Source organism: Phoca vitulina, unplaced genomic scaffold (genome assembly GCF_004348235.1).
Source record: "Phoca vitulina isolate PV1807 unplaced genomic scaffold, GSC_HSeal_1.0 scaffold8, whole genome shotgun sequence".
Taxonomy (NCBI): domain Eukaryota; kingdom Metazoa; phylum Chordata; class Mammalia; order Carnivora; family Phocidae; genus Phoca; species Phoca vitulina.
This window is the reverse complement of record NW_022589711.1, coordinates 16,123,509-16,145,475: the sequence shown is the minus strand read 5'-3', so window position 1 is coordinate 16,145,475 and position 21,967 is coordinate 16,123,509. Positions and strand designations below refer to the sequence as shown.

The 21,967-nt window shown below is 34.5% G+C and overlaps 1 protein-coding gene across 3 annotated transcripts in view; it reads right to left on the bottom strand.

Moving 5' to 3' along the window:
- CADM2 (cell adhesion molecule 2) overlaps positions 1-21,967 on the bottom strand; it is a 1,086,523-nt gene that overhangs the window by 163,339 nt on the left and 901,217 nt on the right. For all 3 annotated transcript variants that reach the window (XM_032407371.1, XM_032407368.1, XM_032407369.1), the window contains 2 exons: positions 13,562-13,714; positions 10,775-10,912 (listed from right to left, as the gene is read on the bottom strand). In XM_032407371.1, the coding sequence (XP_032263262.1) occupies positions 10,775-10,912; positions 13,562-13,714 (291 nt within the window). The remainder of the gene's footprint in view (positions 1-10,774; positions 10,913-13,561; positions 13,715-21,967) is intronic.

The following is a 21,967-nucleotide window of genomic DNA, read 5'->3' as shown; positions in this document are numbered from 1 at the left end:
AAATAAATACAATACAATACAATAAAATAATAAAAAATAAAATAAAATAAAATAATAAAATAAATAAATCCTCCTATCATCACTCTCCCGAAAAACTGAAGATGTTGGTCTAACTTCTGAATAAGTGAGCAGTTTCTGTTTTGGAAGAGTACAGAAGCTGGAGATAGATCATCAAAGACTGGGAATCAGACAAACTAAATATAAATACATAATCTTTATCTGATGCAGTTCTACTGTTTTATTACCTTTTTCCACTCTCATTGATTACTATTGATTGTCACTTCTTTTCTTTTACTCAGAATTATATTTACCCTGTATTTGCCTTTCAGTTCTTCCTTTCACTATTTTCTTTAAGCATAGCAATCCTAAGTGCAGCCCAACTAGATCAGAGTTCCATGTATCAGAACTTCCTAAAGGTGAGAGCTCAGATATACTTAACTGTATATAAAAAAGGGGAAGAAAGGAGATGGACAATATAATTTTTAAAAAGACTAATTAAAGGGGTGCCTGGGTGGCTCAGTTGGTAAAGCATCCAACTCTTGTTTTTGACTTAGGTCGTGATCTCCCAGTTGTGAGACTGACCCTCCCCCCATTTGCATGCTGTCTCTCTCTAAAATAAATAAATCTTAAAAAAAAAAAGACTAATTAAAAAATAACTGAATTAAAAATATATCAAACTATTAAATTGCTTCTTAAAATTCATACATGATCATTTCATATAAAGTTCATAAAAAAAGAACATATTTAAAAATTACTTATAACTACCAGGAAAAGGGAAATTATGAAATAGTTTCATCTCCTATAAAGGCAAGAAATAAATTTCTTTTTTTTTAAGAAATAAATTTCTAATATAAAATGGTCAAGAAGAGAAATAGAGTTTTCTTCTGTTAAAAAATGCAGGAAATGAGAGATAAAACAATTTATAAGAATAAATAAAGGAATGAAAGGTGATATATTAGAATAATTTATGAGTCAACATTGTAAAAAGACACGAATATAAAAAAGAAATCAGAGGGTGACTTCCATAATATCAGCATAAGGGACTCTGTAGACTCCCTTCCCAGTGAAACAACCAGAACTAGTGAAAATTATTTAAATACACACACATTTATATTCTCTAAAAAAATGTGCTAATAGTATACAGCAAATTAAGAAACAATTATTCAAGAAAATCTATTAAATCTTAGTAAGAACAAAAGGGTCTGTGGTACTTAAGACATGACCTGGTCCCTACCTTCACCCCACCTCCAACTCAGCACAAGGGAACCTTGCTTCCTGGTGCATGTAACCAAGAAGATGGGGCCCCTCCTCCCCACCAGCGGCCTTTCAAAGGCTACAATATTTTCACAGGAGAGCCAGGAAGCCTCACTCCGGTATCCCCCTCACTCCTGCTCTTGGTTGCAGAGACCCAATTCCAAGTGAGTGTGGTTGAGAAGCTGAGGCCCTCTTTCTCTACCCAGTCCAGACTCATAGGCCAAGAATACAAAGACCTTCATAGGTCTTGCCCTAGTTCACTCATAAAGTAGACATTTCAAGCCAGATAGGCAAGTCGAGAAAACCAGGGGCGGCCACCACTCCCCCAGCACACTGCTTATAAAGTAAGAGTGAGTGTCACTTCAAAAACAATCAAACATTTTGGGCGCCTGCGTGGCTCAGTCGTTAAGCGTCTACCTTCGGCTCAGGTCATGGTCCCAGGGTCCTGGGATCGAGCCCCGCATCAGGCTCCCTGCTCCTCGGGAAGCCTACTTCTCCCTCTCCCACTCCCCCTGCTTGTGTTCCCTCTCTCTGTGTGTCTCTCTCTGTCAAATAAATAAATAAAATCTTTAAAAAAAAATCAAACATTCTGTCAAAGTGAGTTTGGATACATTTCACTTTTCTTCATGTATAGCCTCTTAAATGCATTATATCACCTTAAAACAAACAAGTAAACAGACACACTTAAACACACCGCCATTAAATAAAAGTATTATTCAATTATTTAAAGTTGGCAGGGAAGAAAATTAAAAAAGAGAAAAGAGAGAGTTGCACCTAGAGAGAACTCCAGACATCTTCAGTGTCTCATCCAGTGTTCGCAAAGGAAGCACTGATCAGCTGGGGCAAGAACCAGCTAAAAGGATTAGAGGAAATAGTACATGATGCTCACACAGAGCTGGGAATAGTGCCTGTTCTAACCAACTTGACTGAAAAACCTCATAGCTGGCACTGTGGTCACTCAGAAGGATTTTTACCTTAATAATGAGAAAACAATAATTCCTGGAATAAATACTGCTCTGATCTTGCCTAAGAATTTTTTTAAAAACTCTAAAAGGATTAAACTCTTTCTAAGCAACTTAACCAGAAAGAAGCATAATAATACTTATAGAGATGTGAGAATATTCAGCACCAAAAAGGTAAAATTCACAATGTCTGGAATCCAATCAAAAACTACATTCAAAGAAGCAGAAAAATGCTATCTATAACGAGATCAATCAATCAATCAAAATTGACCTAGAAATAATACAGCTGAGAGAAATAAAAGATAAAGGCATTGAAAATACAAAACAACTCAAAATACATCTAAAACCTAAACATATGAAATTTATGGAAGTCATTCTTTATGGTCTTGGGTTAGGCAAAAATATCATGTATATAATACCAAAGCATGATAAATAAATAATGATAAAATAAAAAGGTTGGACTTCATGAAGTAGTACAACAATTTTGGAAGGTAGTTTGGAAATGTTTTTAAAAATTGAACATAGGTCTGCCATATGACCCTGTCATTCTGGTCCTAGTCATTTCCAAGAGAAATGAAATATGTGTATATATATACATATATGTGTGTATATATGTGTGTATGTATGTGTATATATATATATATATATATATATATATACTTTTACACAAATGTTCATGACTGATTGTCATGGCCACACACTATAAACAACCCAAATGTCTGTCACCAGGTAAATGGATGAACAAATTATAGTATAGATCCAAACAATAGAATACGTATCAGCAATAAATAGGAACGATGTTTATATATGGAACAACATGTATGAATCTGAAAATATTTATGCTGAGAAAAATCAGAAGAAAAAGAATCTTAAATGAGTCTATTTATATAAAATTCTAGAAAATGCATACTAATCTATAATGACATAAATCAGAACAGTGGTTCTGATTTGAGCATGCAATGGGGAGAGGGCAGAGAAGGTCAGGAGGACAGGATTATAAAGGAGTATGAGTTTGTAGATGATGAATATGTTCATTATCTTGATTGTGGTGAGATTTCATCACTATAAACAAATGTGAAAATATACCAAGCTGTCCACTTCAAATATGTAATATTATTTTCTATTTATTATATCTCAATAAAGCTGGTTTAAAAAAATAAAAAAAAACTTTTAAAAAGAAAGTTTCTTAATGTTTTTTGGGGATTATTTGCTTTCTTCAAACATTCACATTCACATGAAACATTTGCTTTATCTTTTTCCATAAGATGTCTTACGTATCTCATAGTGTGGACTGCAGCATCTTGAGGGAATATACTTCACAGCATTCAGAAACTTCCAGATTGTCCATGTTGTCTCACACATACACGACATACAGGTATTGTTACTGCTATTTTCTTTTCTCCTCTAATATGTGTCCAGCATGAACCAGATTTAAATGGCAAGGACATTTCCAAAGTGGTAAGTATAAGCAACATGAAAAATCATGGATTTATGGCATGCAAATTTAAATATTAATACTTTTGGTAAATCCTTATCATACATGACAAAGGGACTTTAAATTCCGCGGACACAAGTCTTTCCTTTTTATTTTCTTTTATGTTTAGCTTTAGAGAGTTCACAATCCCTGTATTACATGTTAATATTTCTCTCAAATTACAGTTTTGTAAAACTGAAGTCAAATGAAGCATTAGCCTGGACAGCATTAGCCTGTATCTAGTTTTGCAACACCAAACAGAATATGTAAATTAAATATATAATCTACCATTTTTCAAAGTAGATTTCATAGACCTCAATACAAAACAACAACAACAAAAAAACATGAAACAAAAACAATTATGTGGTCAAAGAATACTGCTAAGATGTTGGCTAAAGGAATTTTTGCACTGATTTTCAGAAATGTGAAAATGTTAAAGTATATTTTGACTCAGTTTTACAGAATTTCCTTGTAAGAACAGACTCATAATGTACATGGAATATTAAGAATTAATTTCTAGGGGCACCTGGGTGGCTCAGTCAGTCAAGCGTCTGCCTTCGGTTCAGGTCATGGTCCTGGGGTCCTGGGATCGAGCCCCGTATTGGGCTTCCTGCTCGGCAGGGAGTCTGCTTCTCCCTCTCCCTCTGCCTCTCCCCCTGCTTGTGCTCTCTCTTTCTCACTCTCTCTCTCTCTCTCTCTCGGTCAAATAAATAAATAAAATCTTAAAAAAAAAAGAATTATTTTCTAAATTTAGTAGATTGGAACCCCTTTCCTTTGTTTCCTTGAGTATCTACTAATACTTGGCTTAGTGGTCTCTAATCCTGTGCATTCTCAAAAAATAGTGAGCTAAGGATCACCAGAGGTACTTAATAAATAGGATTTCCAGGTCTAACATCCAGGAATTCTAATTTAAAAAGTCTGCATTGAGACCAGGAATAGGCATTTTTTTAACTAGCACCTCAGGTGATTCTAATCCAGGCAGTCTGAAGGTTATTTTTTGAGAAACACAGCATTCAGAAATTCTCTCTCGTGCTTCCAAATGCTGAAAAATTATTTACTGAGTAGTTTTACAGTAAAATTACACTACATTTAGCCAACTTGAAAATGAGCTGTTGCATTATTTTTGATTGACATGATAGTATATGTCAAAAACCCTGTTCACACGGGGAAACACAGCTCAAGTCAACTTAAGTCTGATGGCCAAACATTTGAAACACACAGTGTATAGTAAGTAAATAACACTGGTAGAATATAGGCAATACTATTAGGTACCGACAAGCTTCAGTGACTCACCACAAAGTCAGGCTTTGCTGGATATGCGCATCCTTCATGGCATAATTCTGAGGGTAGGGAGGAAGTACTGCACACATGAAAAGCTATGACTGTTTTAAAAGGCTAAAACTAAAATGTCCCTCATTGTGAGATGATAAACCTTTGTATGGCCAAAATCCCTTTCCTAGGCATAAGTCCCCTAACTCCAAAAACCTAGTAAGCTTAACTTTTAAATTCTACATAGTTACTTCAACTTCAATATTTTAATAAATATTGAATAAACATAATCATTTATTTCTGAACTAATTTTTCCTAATGCCTCTCTTATTTCCATATGTTCATTACTCGAGTCACTCAAACATTGAAGTTATATTATCTTTGACCTTTGTTTTTATTTCATCTCTCAGAATCATTCACCAAGTTCATCTGAAGTTTGTCTTCTCTTTCAAATCCATCCTTTTTAAAAAAAAAATTCCATTCTATTCCAACTAAAAATTCCATTTTATCCATTAGGTCAGTGCCTTATTAGGTCATGCCTGAAACATCGCTTAAATACTCTCCCAGCCCTCAGCTCTCTCCCTAAACTCAAGTGCTGGGTCTTAGAATACTCAAGTGCAGTCTTTGCCAGATGTATGACCATGAGAAATTACTCCGCTTCTCTAGATCTCAGTTTTCTGTTATTGTTACAAAACAAATTATCATAAGCTTAATGGCTTAAAGCAACACAACACACATCTATTCTGTCCCAATTTATATGGATTAGGAGTCCAGAGAAGGCTTAGCCTGGTCCTCTTGTCAGTGTCACCAGGCTAAATTCAAGGTATTGGCTGGAGCTATGATTCCCATCTGAGTTTTAGGGTCTTCTTCAAGTTTACTGGTTGTTGGTAAATTTATTTCCTTTGAGGCTGTATGTCTGAGGTGCCCATTTGTTCACTAGCTGTCACTCAGGAACTGCTTTCAGGAGCTAGAGGTCACCCACAGCTCTTCGCCACCCGGCCCCCATAGACAGTTCACCAGATTGCTGTTTACTTTCTTCCAGGCCAGGAGAAGAATGTCTCTCTGACACTTCATTCTTTCACAAAGCTCTCACCTCATTATATCAGATTTGCCCTTTGATCAATCTTCCTTTGATGAACTCAAAAGGGACATATAATTATATCTGCAAAATCCTTTTTGCCATATAAGGCAACATGATCAAGGAAGTGATATCACATACACTGTAGAAGGATGTGGGTCACTCAGGGTTGTCATGGAATTCTGCCTAACACCTTAATTATAAAAGCTAGTTAGCTGGAAAAGAAATCTTAAGATTTTATGAGAGTAACTGCTCAAACTACAAATAAATAATCTTACACATGAAACAAAAAAATACAGTTTATAAAAGTTTACAAAGTTTATAAAACATAAGTTCTCAGGGAGATGGTAAATTTAAAAAGGCAATGTTCATCTTTTTCCCACACTAAATAGCAAATATTCAGACTTCCTTGCTACACAGAAAATTAAAAGCTGCAGTGAAACCACCCATGGTTTTGAATACAGAGCTATCCAAAGACACCAAAGGGATTTCTGTGTTAGACTCATGGTGGAGGAGGAGGAGGAGGAGGGGAAGGGTAGATGAAAATTATGTTTCGTTCTACTCTTTAAAGCTTATAGAAAGAAAAAGTCTCAACCATTGCTTACAGAATAAATTAAAAACCCCTTAATATGAAATAAAAGATCTTCCAAGACTTAATTGGCCCTGGCCTTCCTGTTTACCTCTCACATCTATATCACACAGAGAGTTCCATGGTTACCTCAAACATGCTTTTACTCTGCACAAATACACAGTTTCTTTCCTTAGAATGCTCTACTACCTACTTGTACCCATAACCCATATGATGGATTTGATTCGTTGTTTAAGATCCACGTATTTATTTAACAGCTACTTACTGAATGCCTACATTCATCAGTGAATTGTGAAGTCTTTACCTCTCCCACAAAGTAGGGCTGCTCTCTGCTTCTTTTCTTGTACAAAATTGATAGCCAGATCATGTTATCTATTATGATACTTGTTAAATCTTATATGTCCAGCCCCGATATGTGAATACCTGGAAGGAATGTTGTTTTACTTGTTTATATTTCTAGGACTAATTCAGGGATTGTTACAACTCATTAATCATGGGTTTGCTGAAGATAGTAATGATAATAATAATAGTAATAATAATAATAATATCTAAGGTGTTTTTAGTGATTCCTCATACTGTGAAAACACTTTATATATATTGGCTCAAACAAAATCCTTGCAACAGTACTTTGAGGCAAACATTAGTTTTCTCATATACTGGTGAGTATTGTAAAGTTCAGAGACAGAGGCAAGACTTTTATAGAAGTTGTTGATGCTTCTCAACTTTATGTTCTCTGTACCAGTGTGGTCACCAAACAGGAGCATCAGCATCACTCACACATGTGACACAGTGCTGAAAATGTATGTTCTCAGGCTCCAACTGAGACCTACTCCATCAGAAACTCTGGGGTCAGGGCCCTATAATCTGAGATTTAACAGGCACTGTAGGTGATGATGTCTGCTCAAGTTTGAGAACCAGTGATCCAGAATCTAATATGGAAATGTCCTGGCCAAGAAAATGTGATCTCTAGGACTTTCAAACAACTTTTACCCAGAAACTTGGAAATTAAATTCATATGTTAGGTAGTGATGGAGGAAAAAGAGAACAAACAGAAAAATGAACTCATCCTGAAGTCAGAAGTTGCACTGAAGGTCCATACATCCATTATACAGAGTCTGAAACTTAACACATTGGTCAGTTAACTTAACTGGCCAATGCTTAGTTAAAACATAAGAAAAATAATCTTTTCCCTTGACTGTAAAAACTGGGATTTACATCAGTTATACATTCTTCTTTAGAGGAAAATATTCTCCATAACTTGTTTATCACCCCAAAGACATCTTAAACATCTCCAGGTCAAGGTTCTTGTTTTCTTCATCTGGATCTTCACTCATGCATGATAGAACTCTGAGTAATTGGGAAGCATTTTAACAATTTCTTATTCAATTGACTTTAATTTGATTTGATTAGCTTATCTTTTCTCATTGCTTTACACTAGGGACTATCTTTTTAAAAAGTGTCAAGTGATATTATAGTAAAAATTGTTAAATGGTAATAGGAAGTCAAATTTTGATCTTTGAAAAGAGTGCAAGATAAGGATGGAACATTCCTTTCTGTGAGGAGTGTTTGCTGAGGGATTTTAGAGTGAACTTTCACTTAGCATTTCTTTTTTTTTTAAAGATTTTATTTATTTGACACAGAGAGAGCAACAGCGAGAGAGAGGGAACACAAGCAGGGGGAGTGGGAGAGGGAGAAGCAGGCTTCCCGCCGAGCAGGGAGCCCGATGCGGGGCTCGATCCCAGGACCCTGGGATCATGACCTGAGCCGAAGGCAGACGCTTAATGACTGAGCCACCCAGGTGCCCCTCACTTAGCATTTCTAGAGGACAGTAAGAGTTATGAATGTGTATTCGGTGCAGAGTACTGCACACAGCATATTTGCATATACCCTTATAAAAATAGTTGAATGCACTCAGGAAGTTCACCATATAATTGTGAAGACAAACTATATCAACATGCAAAAGAAGAGTTATATAAAAAAAAAGCTATGTAAATGAACGCACGTTTAGGGATAATGAGTACTCTTTCAATGGCCACACATCAGAGAATGCAGAGATAAAAAAGGCCTCACTACTTCTGAGTGGTGCACAGAACCATATGCTGATTCTGTATATGGTTCATCTTGATTTTTTTTTTTTTTCTAGTCTTGACTTAGATGATTTTCAAGTATGGTGTTTATAGGATCAAGCTTTTTATGTTTTTACATATAAACAGAAGTCTTTCCCTTACCTAGGATAGAATTGAATCTGTTTGGCATTCAGAGCAGAAGTCAAATTTGTCAAAAAATAAGGTATATTCTAAAATATGAGTACATTATGAGCATAGCAACATGTCTAACTTGTGTCTTGGGGGCTTGTATTTCTCCAAATTCTCCAAATTTCTCCATTCTCCAAATGGGAAATCATAATGCTCCTGTTTGGTGACCACACTGGTACAGAGAACATAAAGATACAATATTAAAAACAATCAATCAATATTAATGAAGTACCTAGTATGCTAGTCTCTGACTTCCCTGGGAAGATGAGACAAACCCTCGAAACACAAAATGCTAAGAAATTGAGAGCAACAAGATACGTCAGAATTAATGTGGATAATAAAACAATTGAAGGAGAGTACTTAAGAACATTTGAGCATAAACCATAGCACTCACACAGAAAGACAAATGTGATGTGTAAGAATTCACTAACTGGAGCTTTCTCATAGGCCAAGGAAGTCGGATTTAAAATCTATTCTACAGGTTAGTGCTTTTGATCAGAAGTGCTTAAATAGAAAAAGTGGCTGGATCAGATGCTTATCATAATATGGCAGACTCTGGAAGCCGTGTAGAGAGTCCATTTAGCAAAGATCTAACCAAGTCCAGACATGCCCAAACAAACATGTCCTAAAGGCAGAATTAGAATGGGTATTACTGAGCCCTGGCAGTGTATATGATCAGGTTAAATACTAACCTAAAAGTTTAACTTAGCATAGCAACATGTCTAACTTGTGTCTTGGGGGCTTGTATTTCTCCAAATTTTGTTTAATAAAATGTATTTAATAGAAGATTTGTAACAAAAGTAATGATTAGGGATAAATTGCAGATAAGTCCTTGTTTGGGGAAAAATATACAGAAAGAGTAATTAAAATAGAAGAGAGAATAATTGAATGGATCATAAACCTATAATTTCTCAGTAATAGGTTTAATCCTGTATTATATTATTTATATCTTATAATCCTATATTGTATTATCATTTCTGTTGGACCTATATGCCCATTGATAAGAACTATTATTAATCTAACATAAGATATTTGAATTAGAAGTTAAGATAATTAGAATGGTTTGCATAAACCTATCTCCTATCAGGTTACCTTGAGAATAATACATCACTACTATGCACATAGGGAACATTTTTAACAATCATAAACAATTGTTGGATTTTAATGTGCATCTGACATCAGGTCCAAGATATCTGTATGTGAGGTTAAAAAAATTAAAAAAAAAACAAAAAATAAAAAGAAACAAACAGAAATCACTACTAACCTCCCTAGGCATCTCCCCTATAAACTTATTTCCCATCTAAAGGATGTGTGTGTGCGTTTAGTTGTTTAAATGTAAGTGCATGAAGTAAGAGCAGAGCTATACTTAATATTTAAACTACTGTGCATTTTTACTGAGATGAATTTATTTTTTGCCCTCTGTGAGAAATACTAGGAATCAATTTATTGATGTTTAGCCAATTTTGTTCTTAGAACTTTATAATTCCATAAACCAACAAATTGAAGACATAATTCATAGAATTTCTCTGTCTGTAATCTAAATACTATAAAAGAGTTTGGAAATAATAATACATAATGTGTACTTAGTGCTCATTCTTGCCAAGCATGAATCTATGTGTTTTTTTACATTAACTCATTTATTTTTCCAACTTTTCCATGAAGTATATATTATTTTTAGTTTCTTAGACATGAGAAAAATGGGACATGCAGAGATTATGTTAATATACCTTGTAGAATTACCGAATTTAAGAAATGTGTAAATCTGGTTTAAATTACACTTAATCAGAAAGTGACTGTGGTTTAAAAAAGAAAATGTAAAATGCCCTGCATTGAACACTTCATTCTAGTTTCAGCACATCAATTTTGACTTGGGGACCTTTCCCCATTCTTTACCTTTAATCTCTTTGTCATTTTTGAACCATCTTATATCAGCTGCAGGTTTACTACCAGATGTTTTACACGTCAGCTGCATCAAGTCTCCCTCCATAACTGGTGATGAAAATCCGCTAATTTGAGGCTTCTCAGGAACACCTGAAATTTAAGTAAATGGCGTGAACATCAATCTTCAGGGCTGATTCATTCTTATGACTATTACATCACAAAGCTAAAATGGGCTGTTAATTGACAATATCTTCAATCAAAAGTAGTAAAGTGTTATATAATAAAATAAGCTGCTTAAAATATCTATATAATGTATATAGATATAAAAATCGTGTGTATATAATATATATTATATATGTGTATATATATATACACATATACACATGTCTATCCAGTAGTCCCCCTTATCTGTGGGAGACACAGCGCAAGACTCCCAGTGGATGTCTGAAATTGTTGATAGTACAGAACCCTATATATATACTATATTTTTCTCCTATACATATATACCTAAAATAAAGTTTAATTTATAAATTAGGCATAGTAAAAAATCAACAATGATGACTAATAATAAAATGGAACAATTATAACAATATGCTATAATAGAAGTTATGTGAATGCGGTCTCTCAAAATATTGTACTGTACTCACCCCTCTTCTTGTGAGGATGTGAGAAGATAAAATGCCTGTGTGATAAGAGGAAGTGAGGTGAATGACGTAAGGATTGCGGTGTAACATTAGGCTACTATTGGCCTGACAATAAGTCAGAAGGAGAATCATCTGCTTCCAGACCACAGCTGGTCATGGGTAACAACTGTGGAAGGTGAAATCGTGGATGGGGGTGGGGTGGGGAACTACTATATATATGCATATGTGTGTCTGTGTATTATCCAGAAGGCATTTAAAATGAATTTAATTCGGAGTAGCTTTTAAAGCTTTACCTGCAAAAATACTCTTTGTAAATCTTAGAAACAGCCATTCAAAATATCTTAAGATTTATCAGTATAAGGATTTAAGAAGGTAGATTGTTTGCAATGGGGAAAAAAATCCACAAAGCACATTTCTTTATTCTTTAGCAAATTGTGATTTAAATAAAATAGCACTTTGCATTCCTGATTTCATAATTCTTAAGGCTTAAAAAGATACTATTATCCTCTATGTACTATGTTTAAGAAATGCATTTTAGAATAAGGGATTCATCAATAATTGCAACCATACTTACTTCTCAGATTCTTCTAAAGTATATCTTGATATCATTTGTATTAGAAATGCAATAGTAGTTTTGGGAGGCATGATGCATATTATGTTTAATGCTAACCAGTAGTACCTTTTCTAGTCCAAATCATCTAATAACTAAGCAGATAACTAATATGCACAGATAGTACATGGGTGATTTAAATGATAGAACATTACATATTTCTTGGGCAATAATATTCTCTTGTCACAGTAGAGGTTTATTAAAATTTCTTCGAAAAATTATTCAATAATAAAGGCATACTGAAGATTATTGTAGTATTTAATTCAATTTGAAAAGAAAAAAATATGTAAGAATGTTGGAAAGCATCAATAAGAGAAATACAAAAAACAACAACAAGAACAACAATGATAAATGACAGGTCAACATGCTCCAATTAGTTGAATATTTTTTTTCCTTTCACATTCATATTGTGTTTTTTTTTTTTTTTAAGTCTATGCCACACTACCATTTAATAAACTGAAATCAGCCAGTTTTCTGTTCTTGGGGTACGAGGTGGCTCTCTACAGAACAATACATTAACCTTAGGCAGTTGTTATCTTGAAATACTCCATTTTAGTGGATATATTTTGTCTGTAGTGGCAAACTTGTGAAGATTTTTATAAAATAGTCCCAGTGGGACTTGCAAAGAAACATATTTCATATGGTATGTACAAAACCAATTCACTAGCTGGATTAACTTTAATATTCCTACTGAACAGAACAGCATGCATTAGTTCTTTTATATGCAATGTGATGCCTTTATCTATCAAAAAAGGAAAGCAAGCTAGGGGCAAAACAAAAAAAAATCAATCTTTTAAATTCCTCTAACGTGTTCAGTACGCAGGTGTGTTTCAATGAACTGCAGCAATTTTAGCTGATTGGGCCACTGACATCTGCAGAATCACAGAGAGCTCTTAGCTGCAACTTGATTTCCTTGGAATCTCTAAGAATGTAATAAATTTTGTATCACTCTAACCTTTGGGGAAAAGGCCCAGTATTTAGATAATAAAACTACAACGAAGCTATAAGTTTCATGGAGAGTACTTCATTTAAGAATCTAGAAAATCTACAAAACTAAAAGAAGACACAGAAATGTCAGGGTCATTTAAATGCAGTAATACACACACACAAAGTCATATTTGGAAGCTGTAAGATATTAGAGAAGGCCCCCACATATTACTTCAATAATAAAATGGAGGCCCACCCCATAGACACATTGTATTCACTCTGCTCATTATTCTACTACTTTATAAAAGGATCACCATATATACAATATATAGATGATTTGACACAAAGGAATTTGGTTGAAAATCAAGAAACCTGGTGTCTGTCGCTGGCTAAGAAAATGGCTGCATGCCCTCAAGAAGTCCTACAAATCCTTACACCTCCCTTGGTCTATTTCTGAAATGGGGAAAGTGACAAAATGGTTTTTTAAATGCCTTTTGTTATAATGTAGCAGAGAAGGGATTAAACTCTATCTATTAATATGATCCCCAAAACATATATGTGTTATTGCATCATGTTGCTTTAGCTTGTGCTCTCATAGTGTTAGTCTCTTGCACTTACCCAGAACAGTGAGATAGGCCTTGGAAGTTTTGACAGGCATTGTAAATAAGGAACAGGTGTACTGCCCTTCATCGGAGAGAGACACATCACTGACGCTGATACTCAATTCATGCCAGGAAGCTCGAACCAGCTCAATCCTGTTGTCCCTTAAAGCTGGAAAGAGAAAATATTGAAAATGCAAATAACAACATTAGAAAAAGTCCTGTTAAATATTTTTACCACAACACAAGAAACATGGTCTTTGGCCATACATCTAAATCTTATTTCCTGATACAGTTTAAAGGAAGGTTTAAATATATGGAAATATTTTATCAAATTTAAAAAAAAAGTCAAAGTAGAATTAGGTGTTCCTTAATGTTCTCAGAAACAACTTTTTAATTAGATGATTGCATCTAGTACAATACTTCAGATGAGGTAGATGTTGGTGGTGATACAAATGACTTTCCTCCACAGGATTTCATGGAATGCTAGTACCAAAAAACACGATAAACATAAGGTTTCACTTTTATGCACAGATAAATTTGGGAAAACTATGATTGCTGTATTCCTTCCAAGAGACCAACAATGAACATTAGCATATTAAAAGCATATTCTCTACAATAGAGAAGCCTGTTGAACTTCCTATAAACTGGAGCTGACTTTCAGCTGAAAAACACCGGTACGGTACTGAATGTTTAAATTTGCTCTGATTGATTGGAACCTCTATTGTAACATCTGTTAAATACTTTTAGTATATCCTTTCGTTCATACCACCTTTTCTATCACAGGGCTTTTCTTTTTTCACAGAAGATCTCTTGGCATGAGCTTCTTGATTCATTTTTGGAAAAATATTAAAAAGTTTAATTATCATTGTATTTCCTACTAAGTACATCTATAAAGCTCAGAGTTAAGCAAAAGGCAAAGAATGGAGTACTCTGAAAGAGGAAAGAGGACTGGTTTAGGGACACTGGGACCTGAGGAGCAACACGGTGGTTCCCCAGCCAATAATAAAAGTCAGTTGAGGCCTGACATCTCCCAACCACAACCTAGCAAGAGCAGGTGGCCTAGGTAGACTCATTTTTTATCACATATCAAATGGGAGTCCTGCCAGTATCTCTGGGAGAGACTAGGCTACCTGCAAGGGGAATCAACTGGGAGCATCATTGACTACAAGTGGCCATGGAAAGCAATCTCTTTCTCCACTGGGCTGGAGACTCCCCTTCAAGGCCTAGAGACAGTGATCAATTGGGCAGCAGGGGCGGAGGGGTGATCCATCTCTGACAAGTACCCCACCCTTAAAGCGATCTCCCATGAGCTAGAGAACCACTTACGCCTGCTAGAATCATCAGGCAGCCTGGCCTGGGGAAGCTCCTCTGCCTCCTTAAGTGGCACCAGTGGAGACCAGTTCAAACCCCAGTAGAACTAGACACCTCAAGCTGACTAAATAGCATCCTTTGGCTTTGAAAAGTAAATTGTTAGTTGAACCATGACCTGAAAATGTAAGACAGGACCTGTATGCTAAACCTAAACAGGATGACTGCTTCCTAGAATAGAAGATTCTCCAGAGTCTCCTAACATAGGAGCGAGAATGTCCAGGATGTGATAAAAACTGGTCACACCAAATGCCAGTAAAATCATAACTTGAATGAGCAAAAATAATCAATAAGCACCAACACTGAATTGAAACAAATGTAATTATCTAAGAAATAATTTAAAGAAGTCATCATAAAAATACTTCAGCAATCAATTACTAATTATCTTGAAACAAAAAATAGAAAATCTCAGTAAAGAAGTTATAAAAAAAAAGAATAGGATGAAAATTACAGAAGTCAAAATTACAATAACCAAAATAAAAGCTCACTAGATTGACTTGATAATTCAGTAGGGATGAAATAGAGGATGGAACCAATAAACTTAAAGCAATATAATTCACTCAGTTTGAATAAGAGAAAGAAAATAGATTGGGAAAAAAAAAAAAAAAGAGCCTCAGACCTGTGGGACAATAACCAAATATCTAATATTGGTACCACACAAGTCCCAAATAGGTGAAAGAGACTGGGACTGAAAGAGTATTTGAAGAAATAATGGCCCAAAACTTCAAATTTGCCTAAAGAAATAGATGTACAGAATCACTAAGACAAATCAATCTCAAATATGATAAACCCAAAAAAGTCCATATCAAATACATCAAAATTAAACTGAAAGACAAAGAAAAAAATCTTGAAAGCAGCCAGACAGAAAGGCATATAACCTATAAGAGACTATCAATTTAAATGACAATAGAATTCTCGTTTGCAATTATGGAGGCCAGAGGGAGTGGTACATTATTCAGGTGCTGAAAGAAAAGAACTATCAACAGTGAATTCTTATCCAGGGAAACTAAACTTCAAGAATCAAGAGGGAATAAAAGTATTCTTAGAAGAAGGAAAACTAAGAACATGTTTCTCTAGCAGATCTGTGTTGAAAAGTTAAGTTCTTTAAACAGAAAAAAAGGAATCTTGGAGCATCAGGAAAGAAGAAGGAACAACTGGAAGAACAAAAACTTGGGTAAATCCAATTTAGAGTATTCTTCTCCTTTGTTGTCTTCATTATATGATGGTTGAAACAAAAATTACAACATCACTGATACAATGTTGAACAAATATAGAAGGATACTCAAGACAAGTACAAAGTGGGCAGGACAAAGGGACCAAAGATAAGTAAGTTTTCCATACTCTACTCAAAGTGGTAAACCATTGCTACTGTGGTAAAGTCACATATGTATATTTCAATACCCAGGGCAACTACTAAGAAAATATACAAAGTAATACACTCAAAAACTCTATAAATACAGATAAAATCCATTTATATAGTGTCTTGAAATAATAAAATTATAAAGATGGAAAAGAGATTAGTGTTTAATAAGGGTTAGGAAGGAATGGGAGAGACATGGATGTGGTTATGAAAGGACAGCACGAGAGATCCTTGCGGTGATGAAACTGTTTTGTATTTTGTCTGTGGTGATGGATACATGAAACTACACATGAAATAAAATCAAATAGAACTAAACACACACACACATGCACACACACACAGATGAGTACATGTAAAACTGGTAAAACCCAAATAAAATTGGTGAACTACATCACTGTCAGTTTCCTAGTCGAGATATCTTTGCAAGATGTTATTTGGGTCAAGGGTCCATGAGATCTCTCCATATTATTTCTCACAACTGAGTGTGAAACTACAATAAAACCTCAATTAAGGGGTGCCTGGGTGGTTCAGTTGGTTAAGTGTCTGACTCTTGATTTCTGCTCAGGTCATGATCTCAGGGTTGTGAGATCGAACTCTGCATTGGGCTCTGTGCTCAGCAGGGAGTCTGCTTGAGATTCTCTCCCTCTCCCTCTGCCCCTCCGCCACTCTAAAAATCAAAACAAAACAAAACTCAATTAAAAAAACTATATGTACATTTGAAGAAATAGGGGAAGTGGTCATGATATCAAAGCTTAGAATTCATTATACACATTTGCCACAGAGCTGGAGGGGGATCCCAAGTATCAAATATTCTTTAATTACTGTACCTTCCCTATATGCTTTGTGAAAGGAGCAGGCAATAATACAATATGTAATATTGGGGAAATTGTATTTAAAAGAAATCATCCTCCCAGATACTCAAATAACACACACCTTAATGATTGTAGTCCCTCTGCTACCATTCTTTATTAACTCTAATTCTATAAAGAGACATATACTTACAAATATTTTTGAAACTAATTTTACTGGACATAAAATGTAAGGCAAGTCTGATAATGATTATATTTGTTACTCCATTAAGATACAATAGATATTTTTTTGAAATGTCTATTTCATATTCTATCTCCTACATGCACTAATATATGTATGTCTTATTCAGTTGCTAGACGAAAACAGTGGGACACATATTAGTTATTTCCCCAATAGAACTTCAGGCTATATCTACCACTTTTCAAAGCTGTGATTTACTTAAGAAAAACATTTATCATGTATTTCTTGTTTCTTCAAAAGAGAGGTCACCAAAAGGGAAAACCCAAGGTTTCTGCCATGATACTATATGGGTAAAGCTTGTTATTTACCTCCTGTGTTCAATTTCATTTCTTCTAACACAGTTCCCACTGACAGAGAAACAGAGCTTACAACTTTCAGTGAATCTTAGCAAAAGGAATTTAACTCTCTTTTGGTCAGACTATTTTGTGGAAACTATATAATATCACTAAAATCAACTGAATCTCTCAATATATACAAATAAAAACTTTCATATTTAGACCATTTGCATGGAGTAAAGCTACAGGCAATGACTTGGGAATCAAAACATTTTAGGCAATTGTGTAAAGTCAGATTTCCTGTGGATAATAATTCCTGATTTATTTTCATCTTCCAATTATCATGAGAACTAAATGGTTTCATGTAGTATGTAAAGTCCCTTAAAGTAAATCTACAATGATACGTTAAAATATTTTGAGTTTAGAATCCTGATGAAAACCTAAATATTTTAGTGTCTGAAATGTCTCAATTAATTTAGCTTACCAAATCATATAATATTTTGAGTTGTTATATGATTACTACCAGCCTGACTAAAAACTAGGCTCTGAAAAGCAGAATACCTGCAATTTTTTTGAAGATTTATTTATTTATTTATTTGAGAGAGAGAGGGAGGTAGGGGAGAGAGTGTGGGGGTTGCGGGGGGCGGTGCAGAGGGAGAGGAAGAGAGAGAATCTAAAGCAGACTCCCTGCTGAGTGCTGAGCCCCACCTGGGGCTCCATAACACAGCCCAGAAATCATGATCTAATCCAAAACTAAGAATCACCTAAGCCAAAACTAAGAACCAAATGCACCACCCAGGTGCCTCCAGAATACCTGCATTTTAATGTAAACTCAGTCACTGATTAACCATATGAACCTAAGGAAATCACTTAAATGTGTGCTTTGGTCTGCTCAATGTTAGGTGGAGGTAATAATAATTGAGTGAAAGTATAAGGAATATGGTTTAGAGAATTAAAATACATAAATATATATTCAAAACCTGAAAACATAATTCCAAGAACCAGGAAACTGGCACAATTAGCAAAGGGACTATTTATTGTGTGAATTTCCTTGATAATTCATTTGCCAAAACAAAGAAACAAAAAGCTGCCTAAGGAGATTCTCATTGGACTGAATATTTTAGACAAATCATACATCTATAGCATTTATCTTTTCAAGCTTGTAAATACTTATGATGTCATCTGCAGTTCATTTTATAACATTTTCAGTCTAAAAGAATAAAGGAAAACCTTCACAAGTCCAAAGAGCGATATACTATAACTCAGTGGGTTCCCTGTGAGCAGGATCCTTGTCTTCCTCATCTCCGCGCCCTGCACCATCACTATCTGCACAGGAGGTATTCAGTGAATGGCTATTGAAATGAAACTCTGTCTGTATATGATAAGAGCAGAGTGAAAAAGAACTGAACTAGGAAGTCCTCTTGAATATATCTCCACAGGCTCCCCCATGGGAGAGAAGCCAAAAAAAGAAGAAAAAAAGTGTCCCGTTTAGACACTGTTGAGCATAAAAGAGCTAGAAACATCATGCTACAAAAATTTTTAACAAAGTGATAGTTCATCGGAAAATGATTTGAAATACTGAATGAGCGATCTCTGAAGCTATTGTCATGTTACCTTACGGTTTTCAAGTGAACACAAAAAGCAGTAGCTAATCAGAGAAAATCCATATTATTTAACTTTTCCACATAGTAAGTCCCAAACATATAGTGAACCTAAATAAAGAATTGTGATATTGTTAGCTGAAGTGAATTCAATCTTTAAAAAAAAACAAAAACAAAAACAAAAACAAAAATACAAACTTTCCTTTGCAACCACAGGATGTCCACCGTTATCTAAATAACTTCAAAAAATAAAAAAATAAATAAAAACTCAAACATCTCATTAAAAAAAAAATTAAACATTACCCTAGGAATAATTGAACAGAAGAAATGAGTATGTGTAATAAGAGAATGAAAGGTAATTGCTCACACATCTCAGAGATTAAAAATGAGCTAATGGGAAAGTGGGCTACTCTGAGGTCACGCCTCATCAGCTATTAGGTGCCTGCCGCCCACTGGTGAGGTGATTTAATGACTCAAAAAGCTGAGCTCTGGAGGATTTAATCTTAGCTGCAAAAAAGAAGCACTGACCAATGAGTAAGAATCTATTAAATAGTACTTGATGCTGGATAAAAATTATTTTCCCAATATACCATTGGTTCTAAATGGTTCATCAATCACACAAATGAATGTCTGGGATCCATGTTGGATAAAATAAAAATTTCCAAGGCAATTACTTGGACGATTTTAGTCCCATTTTATACTAATTTCTAACTAAAGTTACTGGCATAGTTAATAAGTTGTATATTAATTAGTTTTAAACTGAATTAACTTCATAAAATTAGTATTACTTGATTTATCTGACATTATTCGTTTAAGAACCTGATAACAATTTGTGCATATTTGTATTAATAGTTTTCCTTCCTTAAGTGTTATTTATTTATAGATGATCACAAACTTCTTTCCAGAAACATTTTCAAATATCTTTAGGTTGGTTTCCAGTAAATAGTAATTCATGTCACACTTTATGGTGCTTAAATAATGATAAAAACATATTTCGTTATGTAATCACTTTGAAGAGATTATTAAAATACAGCAAAAAACAAAAAAAAACAAAAATCTCATTGTTTTTGCATTTTTTTTTCCCCTGGGTCTCATTTTACCTAAAACTTCCTCAAATAAAGAATATGTTATTTCTCTCTATATTTCCCATCAGGCTTTACACATATCAGGGTACATATAGATGCCCACTAATAACTTACTGCATTAAGTTTAATATGTGGACCATCAACCTTTTGCATATAATATTCTATAATTGTACATGTTAACAGCATTTCAGAAATTTTTTTATATTAAACGGATATTGTATATGGAATGATTTTATCATTATAATTCACTATGTTTTGTAGACAAGTACTAAAGAAAAAACCTACATCAGGGTGATAGAAGTAATTTCAAGTGTCCTCTTGGCTACTTAAATTCTCAATATTGAGCGTAAGTTTCCAGAAGCATGCCATCCTACACCATAGACATTAGCCAAAACAATCAGTGCAAACATTTAGAAGTTTTAAAAATACATTTATTATTCAACCAGTAACTTGTATTTTGTGAAGTTTAACATCACTGATGTGATCGGATTTCAAGAACTATAGATGTGTCAGGCTTCATTCTCTTTGTTTTCAGTTCAAGCCCTACCACCCAGCTGTGTCCCCACTTGGTCCCGATAGAGAGTTTAGAGGTGTCAGTACAATAAAGCTAAGTTCTGCCTATGGGAAAGTTGTACCTAAGAATGCTTCCCACGGTCTTTCATTCAATATCAAGTTTATTTTGTTTCCTGCTGCCTAATAATAGACTCCTTCCCTTGATTCTGGGTTTGTTGTGTTAAGGTTGCCCAGACCAGCACTCTGCTCTACTTCCCAGCTTCTGCAACAGGCCTGCTCTCTGCACATATTCCACGTAGACCCCAGCTAACTGCCTATTCTGTCTCACCCCTACTGATCTCTCTAGAACTGTTCACTAGGCAAACTGACTCATGCAAGCTGCTAGCCCCTGTTTTTTCAGCTCAAATCTCTATTATCCCCAAGGGTAAGAATTAGAACAAGAAATTAAAGCTTTATATTTGGTATACCAGAATGATTTTTCTACTAATTAGAAAATTCTACTAAATCAGAAAGAAAAAATAAGTCAAATTAAGCTCTAATAACCTTCCAATAGGCCACAGTTCCAAGGCTTAACTCTTGCCAGACCTTATGATTGGTATGTTGACACGTACAATGTCACAATATGCCTCTAGATATTGTAAAAGAGATAAAAAAGGAAATTTAGCCACTCATTCTTTTTATAAAAGTGTTATTCTATTAATACCCCAAATATTTTACTTGTTAATAGTATAATCAAATACTGTTTATAATCCGTATGTGTTTATTTGTAATCACACTATGGGTTGAAATAAAGGAGTTAACACTGACAGAATAAAATATCAAGCTAGTGAATCCTTTTCTGTTTTGTACTTTACAGTCATACAACACAAAACAATCTAAATCAATCTTCTGGAAAATTGATAAAAACAACCATTGCTCCAGAACTGATATTTGGTATACCAAGTTTCATCTTGGACTGAATTTTTACTGAAACCATAATAAATGGAGTTTTAGAATAGAAAATGCGAACAGAACCCAAGCAATAAATCTGGAAACTGTGACACTATTTGAAGGAAGTTTTTTTCCAGTGGTAGAATTTCAATTTTTAAACCCCAGATTTTCTTACTTCAAATGTATAAAAACAAAAATTCACTACTATCAGTCCTATATCTGTTGTCTATTATTATGAAA